Source organism: Plecotus auritus (genome assembly GCF_963455305.1).
Source record: "Plecotus auritus genome assembly, chromosome: 3".
Taxonomy (NCBI): domain Eukaryota; kingdom Metazoa; phylum Chordata; class Mammalia; order Chiroptera; family Vespertilionidae; genus Plecotus; species Plecotus auritus.
In genome coordinates this window covers 224,266,833-224,288,632 of record NC_137772.1, presented here as the reverse complement: position 1 = coordinate 224,288,632, position 21,800 = coordinate 224,266,833, and the positions used below count along the sequence as shown (strand labels likewise).

Below are 21,800 nucleotides of genomic sequence, written 5' to 3'. Positions count from 1 at the left end.
GGAAGTGGGTAGCCTTGGTCTGGGGTCTCTAGCCACCCACAGGTGCTCCCTGAAAGGTGGGAGAGGGCCCCACAGGCCGGTGTGCCCTCCCCTGGCTCCTCCGCGGCCTGCAAGGGGCAGGTGCTGGTGGGGTCCTCTGGGTGGGAGCCTCCTGGGGTTCTCCTCCTGGCAGCTGGCCCTGGGATCCGGGCTCTCGCGTCACTCCAGCCTTGCCTTCGCTCTGTCTGAATGTGAAGCTGTCCCCAGCACCGCAGGCCCCTGTGCTTCCCCCTGCCTGCGAGCCGCCGTCCCCAGGCCCCCGCTTTGTCCGGCCCCTCTTCCCCGCCCTCCTGGGCAGGATCACTTGCTCCCCACCCGGCACTTGGGACCAACCAGGCACAGTACTGATCACGCAGAGTTGAAAAGGTCTGTTGACTTACCCATCTTCCCAGAAACGCACAGAGAAATCAATAGCTCGCTCGCCCGGCAGGCCCAGCTTTCCTGGCTGCGTTCTGTCCAGTTGTCTGTGTGCAGACCTGACTGTATGTGGTGGCGATCGTGCACTGGGGTTTGTGTGCTGCCTCCTGGGGCTCTGTCAGACTCTCCTCACTGCTGGGCGTAGTCGTGGAGACGAGACGTGGGACCGATGCAAAGCCCAGGATGTGGAGAGCCTGGCAGCCATGGGCTGCACGTGGGGCATGTCACAGACTCAAGCTGGCTCCCAGCCCCTCCTTTAACAGCTGCTAGGGCCCCACCTGCTGCTCCAGCCTCACCACACACACACACACACACACACACACACACACACACACACGTATGCACACACACACGTACGTACACACACACATACGGCACCCCACCACCCAGCACCTTTCCCTGCACTGATCCCATGTGACTTAGAGAAAGGCTGCCCAGCTGCCCAGCTGCCCAGAGTGGCCTCTGACCCCTCTCACAGGGCCCACTCTTCTTTTCCTGCCGACCTCTGACCCAGGCAGTAGTTACCTCTGTTGATCTCACTGCCTCTCTCCTCCTGGCAGCTCCCTCAGGGCCGGCTTTGACCTCACGCTCACTGCTTATTCCCCGCACTGTGTGCGGGGCCTTGCATCCTTGCTGGGTGAGTGAAGGAATAACGGAATGAATGGATGTTTTTGGAGGAAGCTGTGGGCATTAGAAAGATGATTTCAGATGAGGCGGCTGCACATGCAAACACGCTCTGGGGGAGGTCAGATTGAGAGGGTCCAGTGGGGAGTGGAGAAAAGTGAAAAGCTCGTGGATGATTGCCATCTGAAGGAAATAGCCCTCCAGCGTACAGGGCTGTGGCTGCCCCATGTACCTCCCAGGGTGAAGTAGAGACAAGTGCACAGGGCCGGGCAGGGTCACCAGCCAACTGGACAGGCAGCAGGTTGGAAGGGTGGTCGGGAGCGAGTCCCAGCACAGACCAGGCACTGACTCAGCTTTCAGAGAGGAAGGGTGGGAAGGCAGGTTGGAGTGGCTCGCTACCCTAGGACAGTGGTCAGCAATGTGGCTCGCGAGCCGCGGTTTGCCGCTCTGTTGACGAATGAGTTTGCCGACCATTGGGATAGGGGGCTTAATCACAAGGAACAACAACAGCCTGTAATTATTGGAATCAAGAGTCTAGGTCAGTGGTCGGCAAACTCATCAGTCAACGAATGAGTTTGCCGACCACTGCCCTAGGAGAACCAGCCCATAGATCCTCCTGATTTTGGTTGTAGCTAAAGTGTCCAACTGTTGATCCTTGTTTTGTTTTTTACTGTTTTTCAAAATTCCTTGTAAGTTCTAATCCTATATAAGAGGTAATATGCAAATTGACCCTCACGCCCTCACAAGATGGCTGCCTACGACCAGGCCGGCAGCAGGGTTAGTGAGGGACAAACAAACGACTGAACAGCAGGCTGCGTGGGGTGACCAGGCCAGCAGGGGGGGCATTTGGGGGTGACCAGGCCAGCGGGGGGGCAGTTGGGGGCAGGCAGGTGAGCGATTAGAAGCCAGCAGTCCAGGATTGTGAGAGGGATGTCCGACTGCTGGTTTAAGCCCCGGATCGGGCCTAAACTGGCAGTCAGACACCCCCAAGGGGTCCCGGATTGGAGAGGGTGCAGGCTGGGCTGAGGAGACAACCCCCCCCCCGCACAAATTTTGTGCACCGGGCCTCTAGTTTGAAAATAATAACACCGTTTTGAACAAGTGATTGGGAGCTATGCGAGGTTCTGAGGAGAGGCATGCCATGGAAAGGAAGTGGCCGCACACTTGGGCTGGAACGGGTGAGGTTGGCCGTGGGAGGCATGGCGGTCTTCCCAGTGCTTCAGCCAAGCTGTACCCCCTTTTCCACAAAGCTCCCTGCTGCCCACGCTCAGCCCGCCCAAGGGTATCTTTTCCATTGATTTTTAGAGAGAGTGGAAGGGAGAGAAGAGGAGGGATGAGAGAGAGAGATAGAGAGAGAGAGAGAGAGAGAGAGGGGGGAACATTGAGGTGAGAGAGATACATCGATCCGTTGCCTCCCGCACGGTGCCAGGGATCAAACCTGCAACCCAGGTGTGTGCCTTTGACTGGGAATTGAACCTGTGCGCAGGCCAGCGCACTAACCACTGAGCCACCGGCCAGGGCTGTCTGCTGCTTTCTTAAATGTGTATTCTCTGTTAGTACAAAATCATCTCTCAGCCCTTTTGTGGCTGCATGAGCCACCCAGGGCCTGTTAACAGGGACTGCAGAGGGGGGCGGGGAACAGGACGGCAGGAAGCACAGGCCTGGGGTGTGCTGGGGGCCTCACGCCCAGGAACTCCCAGGTGGGACTGGTGTGCCTGCGGGCGGTGCTGGTGGGAAGGAGGAGATAGTGGGTCCCCACAGTACCCTGGCCAGTGGAAAGGCCTAGGTTTTATATTCAGCCGTTTAGAAGGTGGAAGAAAATGCTGAATCGAATTGGGAAGAATGATGCCCAAAGGTTCCGAATTTCAGGGCATCCTCCCCGAGGCTGGGAAAGGAATGCTAGAGTGTCCCTTGACCTGGCTGGAGTCAGGAGTGAGGGGCTGGCCGGAGGCCCCGTGCCAGCCGGGGCGGTGCGGGCAGCTCCTGGGCCCTCCTGGGCTCCGTGGAGTTTCTCCCAGGCAGTGGGTTGCCCTGCCCGCCCCACCAGCGGGCCCTGGGAAGTAATTGCAGGCAGCTGAGCCTGGTTTATTTCTGAGGCTGCTCATTAAGAACCCTGTCAGAGCACTTCCCTTCTTTTCTTAGAGCTTCTTGCTTTGGTTCCAAGATTTGTTTGTTTGCTTTTCCTCCCTCCCCTCTCTCCAGCCCTCCGTTCTAGCCCCATCAAAAGAAATTTGTAACAGTGTCAGCGCCTCCCACAGATGTCCCACCAGGTCTCACTCACAGCTGTGCTGTCAGGCCCCAGCGTGGGGGCAGTTCCCATCCTGGCTCTCACTGTCCTATTGGAGATGAGGGCAGGCTGCCCCAACCCAGCGCTCTCCTGAGGCCACGGGTGAGAGTGCCCCCACTGGAGAGATGAAAGGAGGGGCTGGACTTGCTGTAAGTGGCGGGGACAGAGGTCAGTGAAGTGTCCTTGGGGAGGTCACCTGCTGTCTCCAAACCCCTACCTCTTCAGCTGCTTCCTGAAGCCCAGGGAACCTGGCTTTTCTTCAGCGGGAGCCTGTGGTCCTTGTCCGGGACAGGCGCTGACAAAGCGGGAGGAGGCTGCGGGCTTTGCGGGCACACCGAGAGCCGCTGTGTGGTTCATTGGGCACCGCAGCGCCCAGGGTGGCGGTGTTTGAAGGCACCTGCTCCTCCCCCTCCTGACCACTCCCCACACTTCCCCTGGGTGGGGCTGTGGTCACCCCATGGTGGGGCTCACCCCGGGCAAGGCGAGGCAGCAAATCAGTGAGCACAGCTCTCCTCTGACCAGCCCTCACTGGCCCCTGACAGGCCCATGGCCTCTGCCACCCAAGACCCACCTGCGCTCGCTCCCGGCTCTCATCTAAGTTGCCTTCCTGCTTGGATCCTGGAGCTCCAGGGCCTCGTGGGCAGCCCCTCCGACCCACTCCGCTCATCCCTGATGGGATAGGCCAGGAGCAGGGCCTCGAGGCCACAGCCGCGCCCTTGCCGTATTTGGTAGTTCCGTCAGTCACTCGGTCCGTAAGCACGGATTGTGTGCCCCATGCACTGTTTAGCCCTGGCTACTGTGACACGCAAGCGCTCTGCATTTTCGGGGCGGTCCCAGGGGGGTGAAAGTGCCCAGTAGATGGCAGGGCAATGTGATGGAGCGACTTGTCCGCTGCTTTAGGTTGCTGGTCAGGGGGGCGTGTCTCTGAGGAGGTGACTGAGCTCAGGGCTGAGCGAGGGGAGCCATGCCAAGATCAGGGAAGAACATTCCAGTCGGAGGAACGGAGGTGCAAGGACCCCGAGATGGGAACCAGACCGCTGTGGTCAGAGGACAGCGTGGACACAGGCCGTGTGCTGTGTCGGGGAGCGGAAGGAGGCTGGAGGGAGGTGTAGCGGAGCAGTCCCCTGGGGCTCGTGGGCGGGAGGGGAGTGAGGAAGCCTTAGAGGCCTCAGGCGGGGCTAGCACAGCTGGCTGGCACTGGGAGGTCACTGCATGGTGTGTGATGAGGGGGAAGAGGGAGGCCCGTGGAGAGGTCACCAGTGATCCCGGCAGAAAGGAGGGGCTCGGGCCCAGCGGTCCCCGGGGTGGAGGTGAGGTGTCATCCTCCTCAGAGGTTTTTGCAGGTGGAGCTGCTGGGCCACCTGCTGAGGGAGTGGGTGGGGAGCGGGGAAGGGAGGTGTCAAGGATGGCCACCAAGCGTTTTGGCTGAAGCGACTGCGGGTTGTGCCGCCATTGGCTGAGGGTGGAGGGGGGACCAGACTTCGCTTTGTTCTGTGTGGACCGTGTTAGGTCTGTCTGCCGGTTGAACAGCCCCGTGCAGGTGCCAGGCAGCCACTGCTGTCTGAGTGGGGAGCAGCTCGGCAGGCAGCCTGGAGGTTTGCGCATCGTTGGTGGCTGATAGAGCCATGGCATAGTGCTACCTCCTGGGGCCAGAGCCTGACAGGAGCCCAGGCCTCGCCAGCCTGGCCCCACAGCTGTCCTGAGCTCCTAGGGCAGAGTGCTGCCTGAGGCCGCTTTAAAGGACTTAGGGTCGCAGAGTGAAAGTGTCCCTGCCGGCCATATGCCTGGAAAAGTCTACAGCCGTGGGCAAACTACGGCCCGCGGGCCGGATCCGGCTGTTCTATCCGGTTCTCTTGCTCTCCCCTCCGCTCCTTTACTTTGAATTTATATTAGTTCACACTAACACTCCATCCATGCTTTTGTTCCGGCCCTCCGGTCCAGTTTAAGAACCCATTGTGGCCCTCGAGTCAAAAAGTTTGCCCACCGCTGGTCTATTATCTGGGCTGTACAGGGATTCTTACAGCTCAGCAGTAACAAGACGAAGATCCCAGTCTTAAAACGGCCAAGGATTTGAATAGACAGTTCTTCAGAGAATCTATATGCGTGGACAACGAGCACATGAAAAGATGCTCCATATCGTCAGTTGGAGAAATGCAAATCAAAACCATATGAGATACCACTTCACACCCGCTGGGATGGTTATAATCTCGTTGAAACACAAACAGTGGAAAATAATGAGTGTCAGGGAGGATGTGGAGAAATTGGAAACTCTTCTCTTGCTGGTGGGACAGTAAATGGTGTGTAGCCACTGTGGAAGCAGTTTGACAGTCCCCCCAAAGTTAAACCTAGAATTACCACGGGACCCAACAGTGTCACTCCTAGGTGTACACCCCAGAGAACTGAACCTGGGCCCCAGGAACACAGGAGCAGCCGTCACGGCAGCACTGTCGTAACAGCTGGAGTGGGAGCAACCCAGCGGGTGCATGGATAACCTGGCCTGTCACACATGGGAATCGTATTCAGGCATGAAAAGGGATGACGCGCTGTCACATGCTCCAGCACGGATGAACCTGGAACACACGACGCCACCTGAGAGAAATCAGACAGAAAAAGCCCCACACTGTATGGCTCCATCCGTATTTTATATGAAATGTCCAAAGTAGGCAAATAGGTAGAAAGTGGACTTGGTTGCCAGGGGCTGGGGGAGGGGCGGATTGGGACTGACAGTGGGTTCAGGGCTTCCTTTGAGGGTGATGGAATGTTCTGGAATTAAATGACGGTGCAGACCGCAGGCTGCGTGAGACTGAGCATCCCCTGTGGATGCGGCTCGCTGCCACTCTGCCCCCAGAGTGTGCGCATCTGGACTCCCTGAGGCACTGCGGCGGCCTCGTTAGCAGTTGCTAACACTTAGCCGTGGTGTGTGCGTGCCAGGCTCTGCGCCAAGTGCTTTACCTCCGCTATTTCCTTTACTTCCCAAAACAACTTCAGCCCAGTCAGTGTGGCGCAGTGGGTGAGCATCGGCCCATGAACCAAGAGGTTACCAGTTCAATTCCCAGTCGGGGCACATACCCAGGTTGTGGGTTCAATTGCCAGTGGGGGGCGTGCAGGAGGCAGCTGATCAGTGTCTCTCTCATCAACGTTTCTGTCTTTCTCCCTCTCCCTTCTCTCTCTAAAACTAATAAAAACATTTTTGAAAAACACAATTTCAGGTTGCTATTATCCCTGTTTTATAGAGAAGGAGACCAAATCCCCAAACAGGTAAGTGAGCTGCTCAGGATCACACAGCAAGTACTCACTGAGTCTTGTACCCCAGCCGCTGGGACCTGAGGGGTAGGCAGCTGTCACAGGGAGACCTCGTGTGGATCGCTATAAGGAGGAGCTCGGCAGCCAACTCCCAGTCCTTAAAGATGTCCGATGCTGCTCGGCCATTGCTGGGGGACCTACGGCAGCAGCTGAGATTACAGGTGGCCTGGATGAGGGATGGGGTGACCAGACCCTGGGGCCAGCAGACTTCAACAGAGCGCTGGCTCCCCAGGTGGCTCCTTGGGTGTGGATGTGAGTGGGGGGCTTGCTGTTTCTGGAAAGCCGGCCCACCCTTCGTGTACCTCATCCCAGTCTTGAGCTTGGACTCAGGCCCAACCCGAGGGGCTGCATCAGATCCGGGCTACAGCGGGAACCCCTGTGTCTTCTATACCCAGTGACCTGCTGGGGAGTCAGGAACCCAGAGAAGGCCCAGCTGATGACCAGACCAGGAAGTAGACAGGTCTCGGGAGACCCAGCCATACCTCACTCCCGCCTGTGCCAGCACCTCTGACAGCTCAGGGAGTGTCCTGGATCTGCAGAACCCAGGCCCCGAAGCTGAGACCCATGTGCATTTTACCCCAAATCTAATCCATCTGGTTCTCATTTATTTACACTTAAGTCATCAAATGCAATTTTGCAAGAACCGCTCAATAGCCAAGAGGCTTTCTGCCTAAGCTTCCCTCTGAAGGGAGCCGGGCAGGGCCGGGCCTCAGCCCCAGGGGCCAGGAGGCAGCTCTCGGGGTTGGAGGTTGAGTTGGGGTCCTGGGACGGCCCGGTGCCTCCGCCTCTGCCCCTGGGCCCACCCTGGAGCTGGGGTGCCAGAGCCACGCACAGAGCCTGACATACAGTGGACTCTTGGTAGCCAGGAAAACATGGGTGGGGTCCAGGCAGAACACAGCGTCTCTTTCAGATCGTGAAAGGTCCATGGGAAACAAAGCAGCCGGAGCTGGATGCAGAAGTAATTTTCAGTTCTTATAAATAGCTCAAACCTGGGTTCTTGGCCCAACGTGAGACCAACAGCCAGCTATTAATAAAAACAGACACCAGCACCTTGGGCCAGAACGCCAGCCTCCTGGGCAAACCACAACCAGCTGCAGAGGCCTTTCGGAAGCACAGCAGCCTGCAGCCCGTTGGGTCGGCTCTGGAGACCCTGCTTGCTGGGAACCAGCCAGCCCTGACACAGCCCTGCAGTGGCCGGTGGGGTCGGGGCGGCCAGTTTCCGTGAGGGGTGGGCACACTGAGCAGAGAGGGTGGGAGTCCCAGCTGAGGGCTGTGTGCCCACCCCAGCATCAGACCTGTGCTCACACAGGGCACTGCGGGGGGGGGGGGGGGGGAACCCTGGCCCCAGGGCATCACCGTGGCCACTGGGATTGGGAGGGAAGGCCTCAGCCCCAGCCAGGGCTATGCCAGGGAGTGGAGGTGAGACAGGGGTACTACGTGAGGAAACATCAGTAGCCTTGTGGCTGCTTGGATATGGGAGGGTCGGGGAGGGGCTTCGCAGACAGCTGGTCCTCAGGCCCGGATGGGAGCAGAGCAGAGCTGGAGCCAGGTCCCTCTTTTGTCCTCCTGGGCGCCCCAGTCTCCCTCCCTCACACCGGCCGTCCTCCCTGGCTGGGCTGAATGAATGCGTGCTCACTGTGCCCAGGCCCTGGGCCTCAGACTGGGCAGCAGCCCGCAGGAGCGTAGGCCGTCTCCTTTCATCGCAGACCAAACCAGAGTGATCTGTTTCTGAGGGTGTCCCCCAGCTCCACCAGCCGAGGGCCCCGAGTCAGGAGCCAGCCGCAGTTCAGCCTTCTCTGCCTTCCAGCACCTTTGTCTGCAACCCCAGCACCACCACCACTGGCCATCCGTGCTGCTGGCACAGAGATGCATTTGAGGGTTCAAGGAGGGAGCACATTTACCCAGGGAGGCTGTGGGCAGGGGGTGACCTGGCTGGTCCAGCCAGGCAGAGCCCCACGTAGGACCCTTACAGAGCAGGGGTCTTTGGGGGGGGGGGAGGCCCTTGCTCCTCACTACGTCCCTCAGTTCTTTCGTTGCCGCTAAAAGGGTTTCCTGAGAGGAGCCTCCTAGAGTCTGCCCAGAACCCATGGGGCCTCCTCCCTGCTTTGTGGATAGCCCCCGTGCCAGGCGCTCTGTGCCTCTGTGCCCCCGTGCCAGGCGCTCTGTGCCTCTGGGAGCACCCAGCTGCGGCCATAAGTAAAGATAAGGGACCCTGAGCTGCCAGCAAGGCCCAGAGGAGAGCGATTCCTCCCCCCAGCTGAGCCCGCCCAGGGACCATGGCTCATGGATGAGACAGGCTTGCTCTGTGCACACAGTGGGCAAGCTGTGGGGAGCCTCGCCTGAGCCCTCGGAGTCCCCAGAAGGAGCCGGGACCGGGCTGTGCTCCAGCCCCTCCCCCTGCCCCTACCGTATCCCTGGCCGTGCGTGGCAGTGAGCTCCCTGTCCCTGCTGTGTGCAAACGTGTGCGATTCAGTTTCTCCTGCTGACCTCTGAGCACCCACTCCGCCTGACCCCTCCGTGGGGTGCGGAATAGAAAGGAGACTCCGGTCGGGCCTCAGCCGAGGGCCTGTGCTCAGGAGCCGGACAGGGTCTAGTCCTGCCTTCCCTCTGAGCAGCTGTGTGACTCCAGCTCCCGGTGCCCAGTGCCCTCCTCTGTGCGGGGAGCCGGCAGCGCAGCCTGTCACCTGGGCTGCTGCGAGGGTCCAGTGAGCTGATGTCCGTGAGGCCCACTCCTGACCCGTACCAGCGCTCGGGGAGTGCCAGCTTCGTGTTGTTTGCACAGGATGACCAGGACACGGTGCCTGCTTAGAACTGTTCATGGCGGGGGCAGACCGCCAGAAGCAGACACCACCAGGGTGTTGGGGGGAGGTGCCCCCAGCAAAGGCCACACTGGCCCTGGGCCTTCAGGGAGCCACCAGTAAGACTTCATTGAGTAGAAAAGGGTTTCAGAATAATGCCTCCCTATCCTTCCCCGCTCCCCACCGTCGGCTCCTCTCAGCAAGAGCCCGCTTTGCCCCTGGAGCTGGCGCAGTGTGGCTTATGGCGTTCAGAGCTCTGCCCCCTCCGCACGCTGACCTTGGAGCTTGCTGAGGAATAATGACCGCCTGCCTCGCTGTCAGCCTCCCCGGGAGCGGCTCTCGGTGGGCCAGTGGCCGGTTTCCCGGTGCCGAGGGGCCCAGCTGACAGTTCGGTGCAGGCCACTCTGCGGACTTCTCACCTGATTCCAGGAGTAACAGATGCCTGTGTTTAAAGAACCATGTGTAAAGCTCCATGCCAAAGGGGTGTGCATGAGCGAGTGTGTGTGTGTGGGTGTGTGCGCGCGCGCGTGTGTGTGCTGGGGGTTGGGGTATTGGCTAGACACAGCCAGTAGCTCATGTTGCCATTGTGGTTTCATATATTTGCCTATTAAAATGACAATACAGACATGGCACATTAAGGTTTAAGAAGCCCTTCTTTCATTAAACAAACTGACAGTGTAGGGAGTTATGGCTTTGGTAATTGAAACATGCTGTGCTGTTCAAGACCAGAACTCCATAAAGACTCTTTGCAGCCAGCGGCACCCTTTGTGCCAGCGGCCCTGGTCAGAACTGAGTGCCGCCCGAGGTCTGTCTCTCGGGGAGCGGGAAAGACCGCCTGGCAGCCTCCGCCCGGTCTCGGCAGCCAGAGGTCAGGGCCTTTTCAAAACCTCCCCGTTCTCTGGGCTTTTGAAATCCATTTGTGAGGCCAAAAGCCTGGGCATTGGGGAAAGCAGGGGAGGGGGGGATGGGATAGCAGGCTGCCCTGTCCTCCAGCCCCTTCCTGGCTGCAAGGTCTGTGCTGCTGGCTGTAAACCTGAGGTGTGCTTGAAGAGGGGACAGTGGGATTCGGCTGGCAAGGCTGGGTTGGGGGGGGACAGTGTAGGCTGCACTGTCTTGCGGGGAGGGGCAGCAGTAGTATCGGTGAGAGCCCAGATTTGGGAGTCAGACCACCAGGTTTGAATCCTGCCTCTGTGGAACCTTAGACAGGTGGCTTTGCCTCTCTGTACCTCAGTTTCCTTACCTCTTAAATGGGGTCACACCTGGCTCTGACTGACAGGGTTGCTGTGAGGCTTAGAGGAGTTAATGTATGTAAGGTGCTGGCACACAGGAGAGTCAGGGTCAGCTGAGTGACAGCCAGGGTAACTGTCCCCCTCTAGAGTCACTCCGTGGGATCTGGTGTAGCGTGTCTGTGGAGTACCGCCGTGGGGTGGATACCGCCGTGGGGTGGATACCGCCGTGGGGTGGATAGCGCCATGGGGTAGAGTCCTGCCGTGTGTAGCTCGGGGAGCCCCCTCCCCCGTGCAATCTGGGGGAGCTGTTGCACCCTCCCTTCCAGCTCCTCTCCCCTTCTCTTCCTCTCCTGCAGATGTGGACGAGTGTCAGGACAACAATGGTGGCTGCCAGCAGATCTGTGTCAATGCCCTGGGCAGCTACGAGTGTCAGTGCCACAGTGGCTTCTTCCTCAGTGACAACCAGCACACCTGCATCCACCGCTCCAACGGTGAGTCCCACGCTGCCCACACGCCCCGCCCGCGGCGGCAGGCAGCCAGGGGTCGGGCCCCGGCGCGGGGTCAGGCCGCGCGTTGGTTGTTGTGTTCTGGTGCTGGTTCTGCATGGGCTCCTCCCCGCGCCTGGCCGCTGCCCGCTCACCAGGCCTGTTGGTGTTTCTGGTGTTTTTATTTGGAGACAAGGTGGGGCCACACATGGGTACATGTGACCAGAGAAACTGTTTTCCTTTCTGGGTTGGGGGCTGGCTGTGGCTGGAAAGAGCAAGGCCCCATTCTCCCGGTCCCCTTTCCCAAGGGGGGCTTGAGGCCCCAACTGGCTGAGGGACCTTCTCTCAGTCTCGGTGAGTCTGATAACATCCAGGACTACAGGCTGTGTTTCACCGGGTCACCAGCCCGGGGGCAGTCTTCCTGGGCAGGAGCCTGCTGTCCCCTGGAGGCCAGGTGGATGGCCAGCCGGCTGGGGCCAGACAAAGGGGCCCGGAAGACTCCTGGCCAGCCTGACGGCAGAGGCAGCCTGGGGACAGCCCGGCCTGGGACAGAGCCTGGCCGCTGCTGATCCCAGCAGGTGAAGGTCCTTGGTGGCGGCCAGAGTTGGGGCCCAAAGCAGCAGGGCTGTAAGGCGGGACAGGCTGGCTAGAAGCCAGAACCTGCGAACTCGGAGCAGAGGGGCTTGCAGACCGAGGGAGCAGCATTTGCAAAGGCAGAGACCTGTGTGCTGAAGACGAAGCAAGGTCCGGGCCTCTGCAGGCTGGGCTGCCACGAGCGGGGCTGCGGGAGGGGCGGGGGCAGGAGCCGGCCCTCCTGGGCCTGGCCGTTGTGAGTGGCCCAGAGAGGGGATGTGCACGGAGGACAGGCCAGCCCCACGATGGGCCGGGAGGAGCCTGGCGGGCTTCCCATGAAGCTCAGAGCCGCGGCTTCCTCACCCACAAAACGGGGATGTGTGTTGATCCTGCAGGGTCTTTGGGGGAATGGACTGAGATCCTTGGAGTAAAGTCCCAGCGACGCTGAAGCTGACAGAGGCTCCGACGTGACACTCGGGGGCCCTGGGCAGGATTTTTATTTGAAAGCGGTTCTTCAGAAAGAAAAAGAAAAAAACAAAAACAGCTAAAAAGTACACAACCCAGGGCCATTAATCAGCGCTACTTCACTGGGCTCCTTAGAACCCTTAGTGTTTGTTTAGGTGGTTTCCTCAAGGACAGCACGGACCGATAATCCCCAGCAAGGCCACGGCCCCAGCGGGACAGAGAGGCCCGGCCTCGCGGGTTCTTGGCCGCCGCTCCCGCCGCCTGGCCCAGATTTCCCCGGCAGCCCACGCGGCCGGCTCGGTTTGCCCCTCATAAGACCTCCCAGCTGTGGGGCTCTGAGGTCAAGCTGCCCCAGATGAGGACCCTGGGCCCAAATCAAGTTTTATAAGAAACAGATTTATGGAGGAGAGAGTGAGTGGTGGTGGGAGGGGAGTCCGCTTTCATCGAGGAGGGGTTTATGGGGCGATAGCTCTGAGCAGGCTGTAAAGTTCCTGAGGCCGGGCGGCCTGAGCCCCTTCCTCAGCGAGGTTGTGTGGGCCGATCCTTTGAAGAATGGCTTTCCCACGGGCAGGACCCCGGTGAAGTGTAAGCACCCAGCACTGTGTGCGAGGGCTGTCACAAAGCAGGCCTCGGCGTCAGCCAGAGAGGTGGGGAGGACGCATGATGAGGTGGCTGCTGCGGGGTCCTCACGGACTCTGCGCCGAGCCTGCACAGCAGCGTGGCAAGGTGGAGGTAGAATGACTTGACGACAGGTGAGGAGGCCAAAGACTGTCACATTAGGGAGCTGCCCCAGGTCACACGGTAGGAAACTGGTAGTCGGGACTCCAGCCAGGTCGCTAGCTGTGATGAGGCGAGGAAGACCGCCAGAAGCAGACACCACCAGGGTGTTGGGGGGAGGAAAGAACCAGGGTGGAGAAATAGACAGAAACAGGCAGGCGGTAAAGGCCTCTGAGGAAGCCACACGTGAGCTGAAACCCAGTGGCTGGCGCCAGCGGCCACAGGAAGAACGGCGGAGCGTGCCAGGCAGGGAGTGTGCAAAGGCCCTGAGGCGGGCGTGGCCCAGGCTGGTGCGACTAGCAGAACGGAGGGTAGGATGGAGCACGGAGAGCCACAGAGTAGGGAGCCCAGGATGAGGGGAGCTGGGCGGGGCCAGGCCCTGCGAGGCTGCTGTACTGAGGCCGGAGTTGGCATTTCGTGCAAAGGGCAGTCCTGGGAAGCTGGGGAAGCAGAGGTGGGGAACGATGCTGGAGGGGAGAGTGGGGACCCCTAGGGGAACTCGGACGCTTCAGGGACTGGGCCGCTAATGGTGCAGTGGAGCCTCAAGCCACGTGCCTCGCCCACCCAAAGGCCTGGGTGGCCAGGTCCAGACTTTCATGGAAGCCAAGGATGGAGATTTAACCGGAATACCGATGTGGGGGCTCAGCCCCAACATACATTACCCAGCACGGGGACTAAAGAAATCCCTTCCCTCATTAGGATCTTTGTGTGAATCTCCTAATTGTTACTAGTAAATCTGAGCAATGAATCCATCTACAAAACAGCAGACATCCTGGATACCTCAGGAAGGACTAGTGGTAGCGTTTCTGGGGTTCCCACAGGCTGCACGGAAGGTCCGAAGAGACAGGTCAGGTGCCCGGGATGTGGGCTGACTGCTCAGTAATCCCGGGGTGGAGACGGGCCGGGTGACTGGACACGTCGCCTCTCTCCTGAGCCTCCGTCTGTCGTGACCGTTCCTGCAACTGTTGTGATTGTGTCTCCGCCGCAGTAATGATCGTTAGCGCTCAGAACCAGGGCGGGCCCCGGTGCTAAGCCCCAGCCTGCTTTGCACCTAAGTGGCTTCTGATCCCCATGGCTCCTGGGAGGGCTGATGGGTCCAGAGCTGTTTGGCAATTCAGATTCCTCGTCATCTGACTCTTCCTAATGCCCGTCAGCTCTTCAGAGCCTCCCCTGAGCAAGAGGAGAAGCACGCAGGCTGGTTTTGATTAGAGGTGGCTGGATGCATGAGAGAGGTCAGGCAGGGTCAGCCAAGGCCCCTGGCTGAGCAGTCGGCCACAGGGCTCGGCCCTTCCGAGTGGTCCACTTCCCAGGCGCCAGCACAAACCCTGGCCCAAAGCATGCGGCTCTGGCCAGGCTGGGGTTGGGAGCTTTAGGCTCTTGGCTGTTCTCCATCTCCACTGGCCAAGTGGCCTCTGCCTCACTCCTGCCTCTTTGGGGCTCCTGGTGTGTAAATTGGGACCAGCAAGCCCTCCCCGAGGGGTGAGAGATCTTTTCGGGGAAATGCTTGAAGCGGTCAGGCGAGTGGCTGCCTGAGGGTAGTGACTCACGTAAGCAGCTTCTCCAGAACTCAGGCTCCGTATAGGGACCCAGGCCCTTCCTCTGTCCCTGCGCCGGGTGCGAGGGGACCCGGAGCTCTCAGCATCGGTGGCTCGTCTCCCTCTGCTCAGGGCTTCCAGGCACCAGTTCTGGCCATCACAGCCCACACTTGCCTCCTGCTCAGCCCCTGACACAGCAAGCACTGCAGTCCCTCTCCGGTCCACAGCCGGGCGGCCAGGCCAGGCCAGTCTCAGGCTCCACTGCCCCTCATTGTGGTCGGATGACGCGGCCTCTCTGGTCCCACAGTGGACAAACCACCAAGGAGCCAGCACCTTCAAGCTGTCTCCCTCTCACATGCTGCTCTTTCCTCTTAAACTTCTGTCATGTCCATGTACATGTGGCGTGGCATGGCGTGGCGTGGCATGGCGTGGCGCTGGGTGGTCAGCACGGGCCCTGAGCAGCAGTGCTGAAGGGTTAGTCAGCAGCCTATTCAGGTCGAGGGAACCGGTTCTGCCTGGGGGCTGTGAAGAGGGGGCCAAGAAGCCCTGAGAGCAGGTGGCCTCTTAGGGGGCCAGCTGAGCGTGGCCTGGACTCTGTGGAGCCTGGGTGGCTGGTGTTGTGGGGAGGAGAGGGGAGATGCCGGCTAATCCATGGACCAGACCTTGGTTGAAAGTAGTGGACTGAAGGCAGCTGACCTTGGAAGTCAAGTTGGGGTAGGGCTCTGAACAGAGAGGCAGAACCCGCAGGCAGCAGTGCGGTGATACCACGCAGCCACAGCACACTCCCTGGCCCTTGGGGCTGAGCCCACTGCTCAGAGCACACCCCATCATGGGACTGGCTGGGGGAGCTCCTGGGCAGAGGTCACCGGGGAGTTTTCGGACCCCTGGGGTGGGTCAGAGCAGAGAGCCAGTGGGTCCCAGGATGTTGCCCTCTCTGCCCTGTCTCTGCCCTTGTCCTGGGCCCCTCCCCCACACTCCTCCAGCCTGGTCCTTGACCTTCCTCTGGACTTTGTCTTCCCTCCGGCTGCTCCTGCTCCCACTTGCCCTTGGCCTGCAGGCAGACAGGACACCCCCTGGCCTCCCCCACCTTAGCCAGCAGATGCCCCCATAGGCCACCCCCACTCTTCTCAGCTCGCAGGGTCTTTACACTCCTGACCGCCTGGATGTCCGCAGCCACCCTGGGAAATACTTCAGGTGAGCTGTCATCCCGTCGCAGGAAGGAAAACGTAGCGGGGCCACACTGAGGGGCAGTATCCAGCATGGGGGACCGGTGTCTGATGACACAGCCAGTTCTGCTCCACCCACCGCCCGACTCGAATGAACCAGCCTGTAGACAGAGCCCCATGGGCCCTCCTGAACTGCCCCAGACACGTGACTTAGGATCCTGCCAGTATGCCTGGCAAGTGGGCGCCCCCACCGGGCTCCTGCAGGGACATCCCCTGCCCTGTGCCAGGGCTTTCCATCACCAGCTGTGGGTGCCGGGGCCCTTGTGGGTGTATGTGGCTGGAAACTTTCTGTTTTCAGTGGGGTGAACCGGTGTGGCCGTGCCCCAACCTCAGGGCTGCCCTCCAGCCGCCCCTCAGGGTGGGCCGGCCAGGCTGGAGGTGAGGGTCTCGGTGTGCAGGTTCCCCTCGCCCCTGCCTGCTGCCGACCAGGTGGGCGGGAGAATAAACAGCTCCCCCACTGGGCGGGAAGATTCATGTGCTGCGGGAGAGGGCCTGTCCTGGACCTGCGCAGCCGGAGCGGCCCTCGAGGCGGGCACAATAAATCCAGCCCATTATTTTTTACGAGCCTCCCACCCCATAAACAACTCCTTTGGCTGTTGGTGAGCCAGCTTCATGCCCTCCTCCTGGCCTGGCCGCCAGCCAGCCAGGCCAGAAAGCCCTGCGGGGACCCCAGGCCTTACTCACAGGTTAGTAGTGGGGCTTCCCGCACGCTGCAGACTCTCGCGCCCCCCCCCACCCCCCGCCCCAGCGTGTGGAGTACAGGGCAGAGGGTGAGCCCCAGGCCAAGAGGTAGTTGACCCTGACCCCGGCTCTCTTCTCAGCCACAAGTCCTAGGGCCTCAGTTGCTTACCTGTATAATGGGACAAACATTAGTATTCAACATAGAACTGTTTATGGGGATTGAAATGAGATGAAAGAGACACACGGTGTCCCCTGGTGACTGTTAGCTGGCACTGGGCATCACCACGTGCCACCCACTGTGCCCAGAGTTTGACACAAGTCACCAGATCCTGAGACAGCCTGGCACATAGCTGTTGCCCCTACTTTGCAGGAGGCTAAGAAGCAGAGACTTGTCCATCCATGGTGAGTAAATAGCACAGCCAAGATCTGAACCCTGTCTGACCGGCTCCTAAAACCAAAGCTACTGAACAAGCAAAGGGATGGAAGGGCAGGAGCAGGGGTTGCCGAGCAGCCGGGAGCCCCTCGAGGCACACGCCTCACCCTGCCACTGAGCCTCCAGGTCTCCCTGTCCCATCCCGTCTCCAGACGACAGCCGGAGCCACTGTTGTGGACATGCTGGCCCTGTCACCCACTTAGGACCTTCCCCGGCTCCTCCCCCCGCTGTGCAGCCACAACGCACCGTCTCTCCTGCCTGGAGCACTGCCTTCCCCGCCTTCCCCACCCCCACTGCCTCTGTCCTCCTGTGACCAGGGAGCCCTGTTTCTGTGCTGTGTCCTCTGCCTCAGAGCCGTCCCAGCCCCCCACTTCCCGACCATTCCTCATCCTTCAAACCCAGCACGCCTGCCCCTCCTCTGTGAGGCCCTCTCTGACTCGGGCAGGCACCGCATGGTTCGGAGGCACTCGCCCTCTTGTGGGGACTGGTGTGCCAGCTCCTGAGATGGACGCATGTGTGTCTCAGGGCTGGCACAGGGCGGAGCAGAGGAGGCTGCCGAATGGAAGCAAGAAGGGCACTGGGCTCCTCGCAGCGCCCCGGAGGACGATCCGAGGCTGCAGTGGGGCCGAGGTCTGGCTGGACGCCCGGCCTGGGCTCGCTCGGCCGCTGCGTGCAACCTGAGGTCAGCTGAGGCCTCGCCAGCAGTGGCGCCCACATGTGTCCCAAGTTCAGAGACTGCCGGCTCACGATCCCTGCCGCTGCGTGCGCTGCTCCCTCTTCCGGAGCGCCTCCCTCCCTGCGGCCTCCTGTTCCCCGGCCCACCCCAGTGCTGACCCGTGTGTTCACCCAGTGAGGGGACAGCGGCGTCTGCCCCAGCGGGAAGATGTGGTCGGAGTCTTACATGTTCCCAGGCAGGGCTGTGCCTGCCCTCGATACGCGCTCTGGGGAAGGGAAAGGTTCTCAACGTTTATTGATGCCTGCGTGTCCAGGCCCTTGGCCCCCTTTCATCGTCCAAGGCCCCTGGGGAGTCACAGTGGCCACCCCTTCGTGCCTAGGAGGGAACGCGGTGTAGGGTGGCAGCAGGAACAGCTAGTTTGGGATGGAGCCAGGAGCCATGGTGCTCTTGTCCACAGCACGGGACGGGCGTCGGAGGAGAGGCACCAGCCTGGGCCGGGGGAACTGCTCATGTCCTTAGAGACTCGCCCGCTTGCGGCCTGGAGTTCTTTTTTTTTTTTTTTAATATATTTCTTTATTGATTTCAGAGAGGAAGGGAGAGAGAGAGATAGAAACATCAATGATGAGAGAGAATCGTTGATCGGCTGCCTCCTGCACATCCCCTACTGGGGATGGAGCCTGCAACCCAGGCATGTGCCCTTGACTGGAATCGAACCCGGGACCTTTCAGTCCACAGGCTGATGCTCTATCCACTGAGCCAAACCAGCTAGGGCGTGGCCTGGAGTTCTTATTGCCACCTCCTCCTGGTCCCCGGGGCGTCTGTGGGAACGCTCTCGAGGCCCCCACATTGGGCCCTCCATCTAGTCACCTGTGGGAGGAAGAAACAGACTTGTCCCTGGTCACAGGCAGGCCGACTGTTACCCCACAGTTTGATTTAGGGTCCCCGTGGAGGGACAGATGGTTGCCAGACCAAATGCAGGACACCCATTGAAACTTGGATTTCAGACAATAAATACTCTTTCAGTATAAGTATGACCAAGGCAACATTTGGGACGTGTTTATACTCAGGAAGTACCTGTTGTTGCCCTGAAACCCAGCTTCACCCAGGCCTCCTATGTTCTTATTGCTGGATCTGGCAGCCCTTGTAGAGGGAAGGAGTGAAAACGCAGAGGCCAGCACGTCTGGCAGCCTCTGCGTCCCAGCCACCGGGGCCTCGAGGCGTGGACGGGCTCCTGGTGCCGCCTAGTGACCAGCCGGGGAAGTTCAGGGCGGAAGGGAGGAAAGGTTAGCCTGGGAGGGGATGGAGGAGTCGGAGGGGCGTGGGTCCAGGGTGAGGTGAGGCTCTGCCGGGACCAGCACACAGAGTAGGCCAGCGCAGAACGAGGGGACCGGGCACCAGCTGTGTCACGAGGTGGCTGTCGGAGGGCCCTGAGCGGGAGCCATCGCCTCTTTACAACCCTTTAATGATCTTCCTCCTCCTCTTCTGGGGAGGAAACTGAGCAGGTTCCAAGGCCACACACGTTACACGGCCAGATGGGGACGTGAGGCAGCGCTGGTGGCACCTTCCATGCTATCTCCACGCTCGCCTGCACAGGCTGCGTGTGGTCCTCAGCTGTCGGACAGGCGCCCTCCCTGCTCATGGAGGCAGCTTTCCGGGGCTCCCGGGGCCAGGACTAGGCAAGGCACCAGGGTGGGAGCCATGTGTCCATCCCTGTTTCCCGAGAAGGCAGGCCAGCCCACCCCCTCTGCTGTCATCTGGGACGTCAGGATCCAGCCACATCTCAGCTCTCCCTACATCCGTCCGTCATGTGCACCGTGCCTGTCCACCCAGTGGTGCACTTTCGGACTTGGTCGCATCTGAAAATGCACCACCGGCGAGGAGGAGGAGCAGAGCAGAGGCCCCTTGAGGGCCATGAGGCAGCCGAGTGAGCATTTGGCCAAGGGGCGGGGACCCCTTTGGGCCTGCTGTTGGAGTGGCTGAGGGTTGGGGGGAGACCTCTCTGAGCCTCAGCATCATCACCTGCCAGGGACCTGCTGATGCCACCTGGCACTCAGTCATGGAGATGGTCAACTTGGGATGTTTGCAAAGAGCCTGGCACAGGTCCTGGCGCTGAAGAGCTCTGAGTCAGAGGAAGCCCACAGTCCCAGTCGCCCCCATTTCCCAGGTGGGGCTGCCGCTGGGGATGCAGCTGGGGTGGGCGGGGCTCATGGTCGGCTGGGGGTGTCGTCTGGGGCAGCCAGCTGCTGGCACCGCAGCCAGGCCTGGAATTTCCTGGAGGTTATCATTTGGGGCACAGGGTGGGAACAGAGACCTGTTTCTGCTTAAGCCCAGGCATCCTAATGCGAGGCCGTCGGAGCACCGTCCAGGTCAGATGCTGCTGGAGTGCAGTAGGGGGCGGAGGCAGATCCGCCGGCGGCAGGCGGCAAGGGCCCGGGCCTGGGCCTGCAGACAGACCTCCCTGCAGCCTGATTGCCTGGAAGCCCAGGCTGGGCTCCCAGTCCGGCCTAGGGACCTGCAGGAAGGGTGGAAACAAGGAGGGCCTCCTAGAAGAGGTGACACCCAAACAGAATATCAAGTAACTAGTAGGAAGCTGCCATTCGAAGGAGCGGGGGTGTCCCAGGCAAAAGGAAATAGATTTCCGAAGGCACTCGGTGAGGGGGAGGGCAGGCTGAGCAGGCTGCCGGAGCGCGTCCCTGTTGCCAGGGCCATGGCGGGCGTGGGGACAGGAGGACCTCGAGCGCCACACAGAACTTTCAACCCAACACGGTGCGCCCTGGGTGGGGCAGGGCACATGGAATGTTTCTAAGCAGTGGAAAGACAGTCTGTTTATATTCTAGAACGTTCCCTCTGCAGCGGGAGAAGGGCAGGCCTTCGAGTCAGAGGAACGGGTCTGATTTGCTTCTACCCCATCCTGCTCAGGGGACCAGGGACACATCGCTGAGGCGCTCTGCACTGCTCTGTACAGCGAGGATAAAGCTTGCAGGGTGGTCTGGGAGGTCTGTGTTCTCTGTGCCAGGCCTGGGCTGGGCTGGGTGCTCGGGAATGAACAGGCATGCTCCAGCCCTCAGCAAGCTTGGGTGGGGGTTCGGGGACACAGACAGGTCACCCTCTGACTCAGGGAGGGCCGGGCGAGAAACTAGGTACTTCAGAGACGCTGGCGTTGGAGATGGGGTGGGGAGACAGAATGTGGAAGTGTGGACGGAGCCAGGAAGGCCAGGGGCTGGGTCATTCCAGGGCTCCCATCGCCACGGAAAGTCCACGCAGAGAAGGGGCAGCGGGGCTTCCCTGCCCCTCCCCCGGCATGAATGCCCCATTGCCCCCTTGGGAGCACAGGTCCCACCCCCTGTCCTACTCCGAGTCCCTGGGGAAGTTGCCACCCCTTTCCTCACCTGACTCTGCTCTGTTCACCTGCAGAGTGGGGGTAACAGCACCTACTTTGCAGAGTGCTCCTGGGGCTTGAAGGAGATGCACAGTGCTCAGCCTGCAGCCCAGAGCCACCCCATCTGCCTTCCTCAGGCCCCCCTAGATCCGCCCCTCACCGCACCGCACCTCAGTTTTGACCTCTCCCTGGCTCAGTGTTTTTCATCTGCTAAAGCACGCGGCACAGCGTGTCTCGCGGGCGGCTCTGGGAGAAGGTGTTGTCATCGTCATCTCCCACCAGTCCCGTCCCCGTGCTGTTCCTGCGCCTTTCCCGAGGCAGGACCTCCCGGCCCTCCCTTCGCTCTCCTCCACAGCACGCGGGAGTGTGTTTTCCCTGCGTAGCCTGGGCAGCCTGCTGACTCGGCCATTCCTGCACCCCCAAGGCCACAGCCTCTTTCTGGGCTGCGGACGTCTCTGTTGATGAGGTGGGAGTGGGGGAGGCGGGGGCAGAGCAAAGTAATTGTTCTTTCCTCCCTGCTCTGCTGTTCCCACTTGCCTTCCCTTCCCGGGTGTAAAGGACATGGATACAGAAAGTGATGTTATTGATGAAGTCGCCATAGCAACGACCCTTGGGAGGCACACATTCCAGCTTTGTTATCCTGGGGCCAGTGAGAGAGACCGGCTCCTCAGTGCAGACTGGGCTCCCCCCGCGGCCCTGCTTAGACGCATCTGTGAACTTTGCTTTGCGGAACGTCACGTACATGCTGGTTAGGGGCAGGCAGATCCGCCGCCATTGAACTCTGTGCACGTTCTGGTGGAGTATCGTGATGGAAGGCCTTTGGGACAAATCGGCCCTGATGGGGAAGGGCAGCCGAGGCCCGTCACAGGGCCC

The 21,800-nt window shown here is 60.4% G+C and overlaps 1 protein-coding gene across 2 annotated transcripts in view; it reads left to right on the top strand.

The window, feature by feature from the left end:
- Positions 1-21,800, top strand: part of SCUBE1 (signal peptide, CUB domain and EGF like domain containing 1) — a 105,017-nt gene that overhangs the window by 33,212 nt on the left and 50,005 nt on the right. For both annotated transcript variants that reach the window (XM_080661523.1, XM_080661524.1), the window contains exon 4: positions 11,054-11,188. In XM_080661523.1, the coding sequence (XP_080517649.1) occupies positions 11,054-11,188 (135 nt within the window). The remainder of the gene's footprint in view (positions 1-11,053; positions 11,189-21,800) is intronic.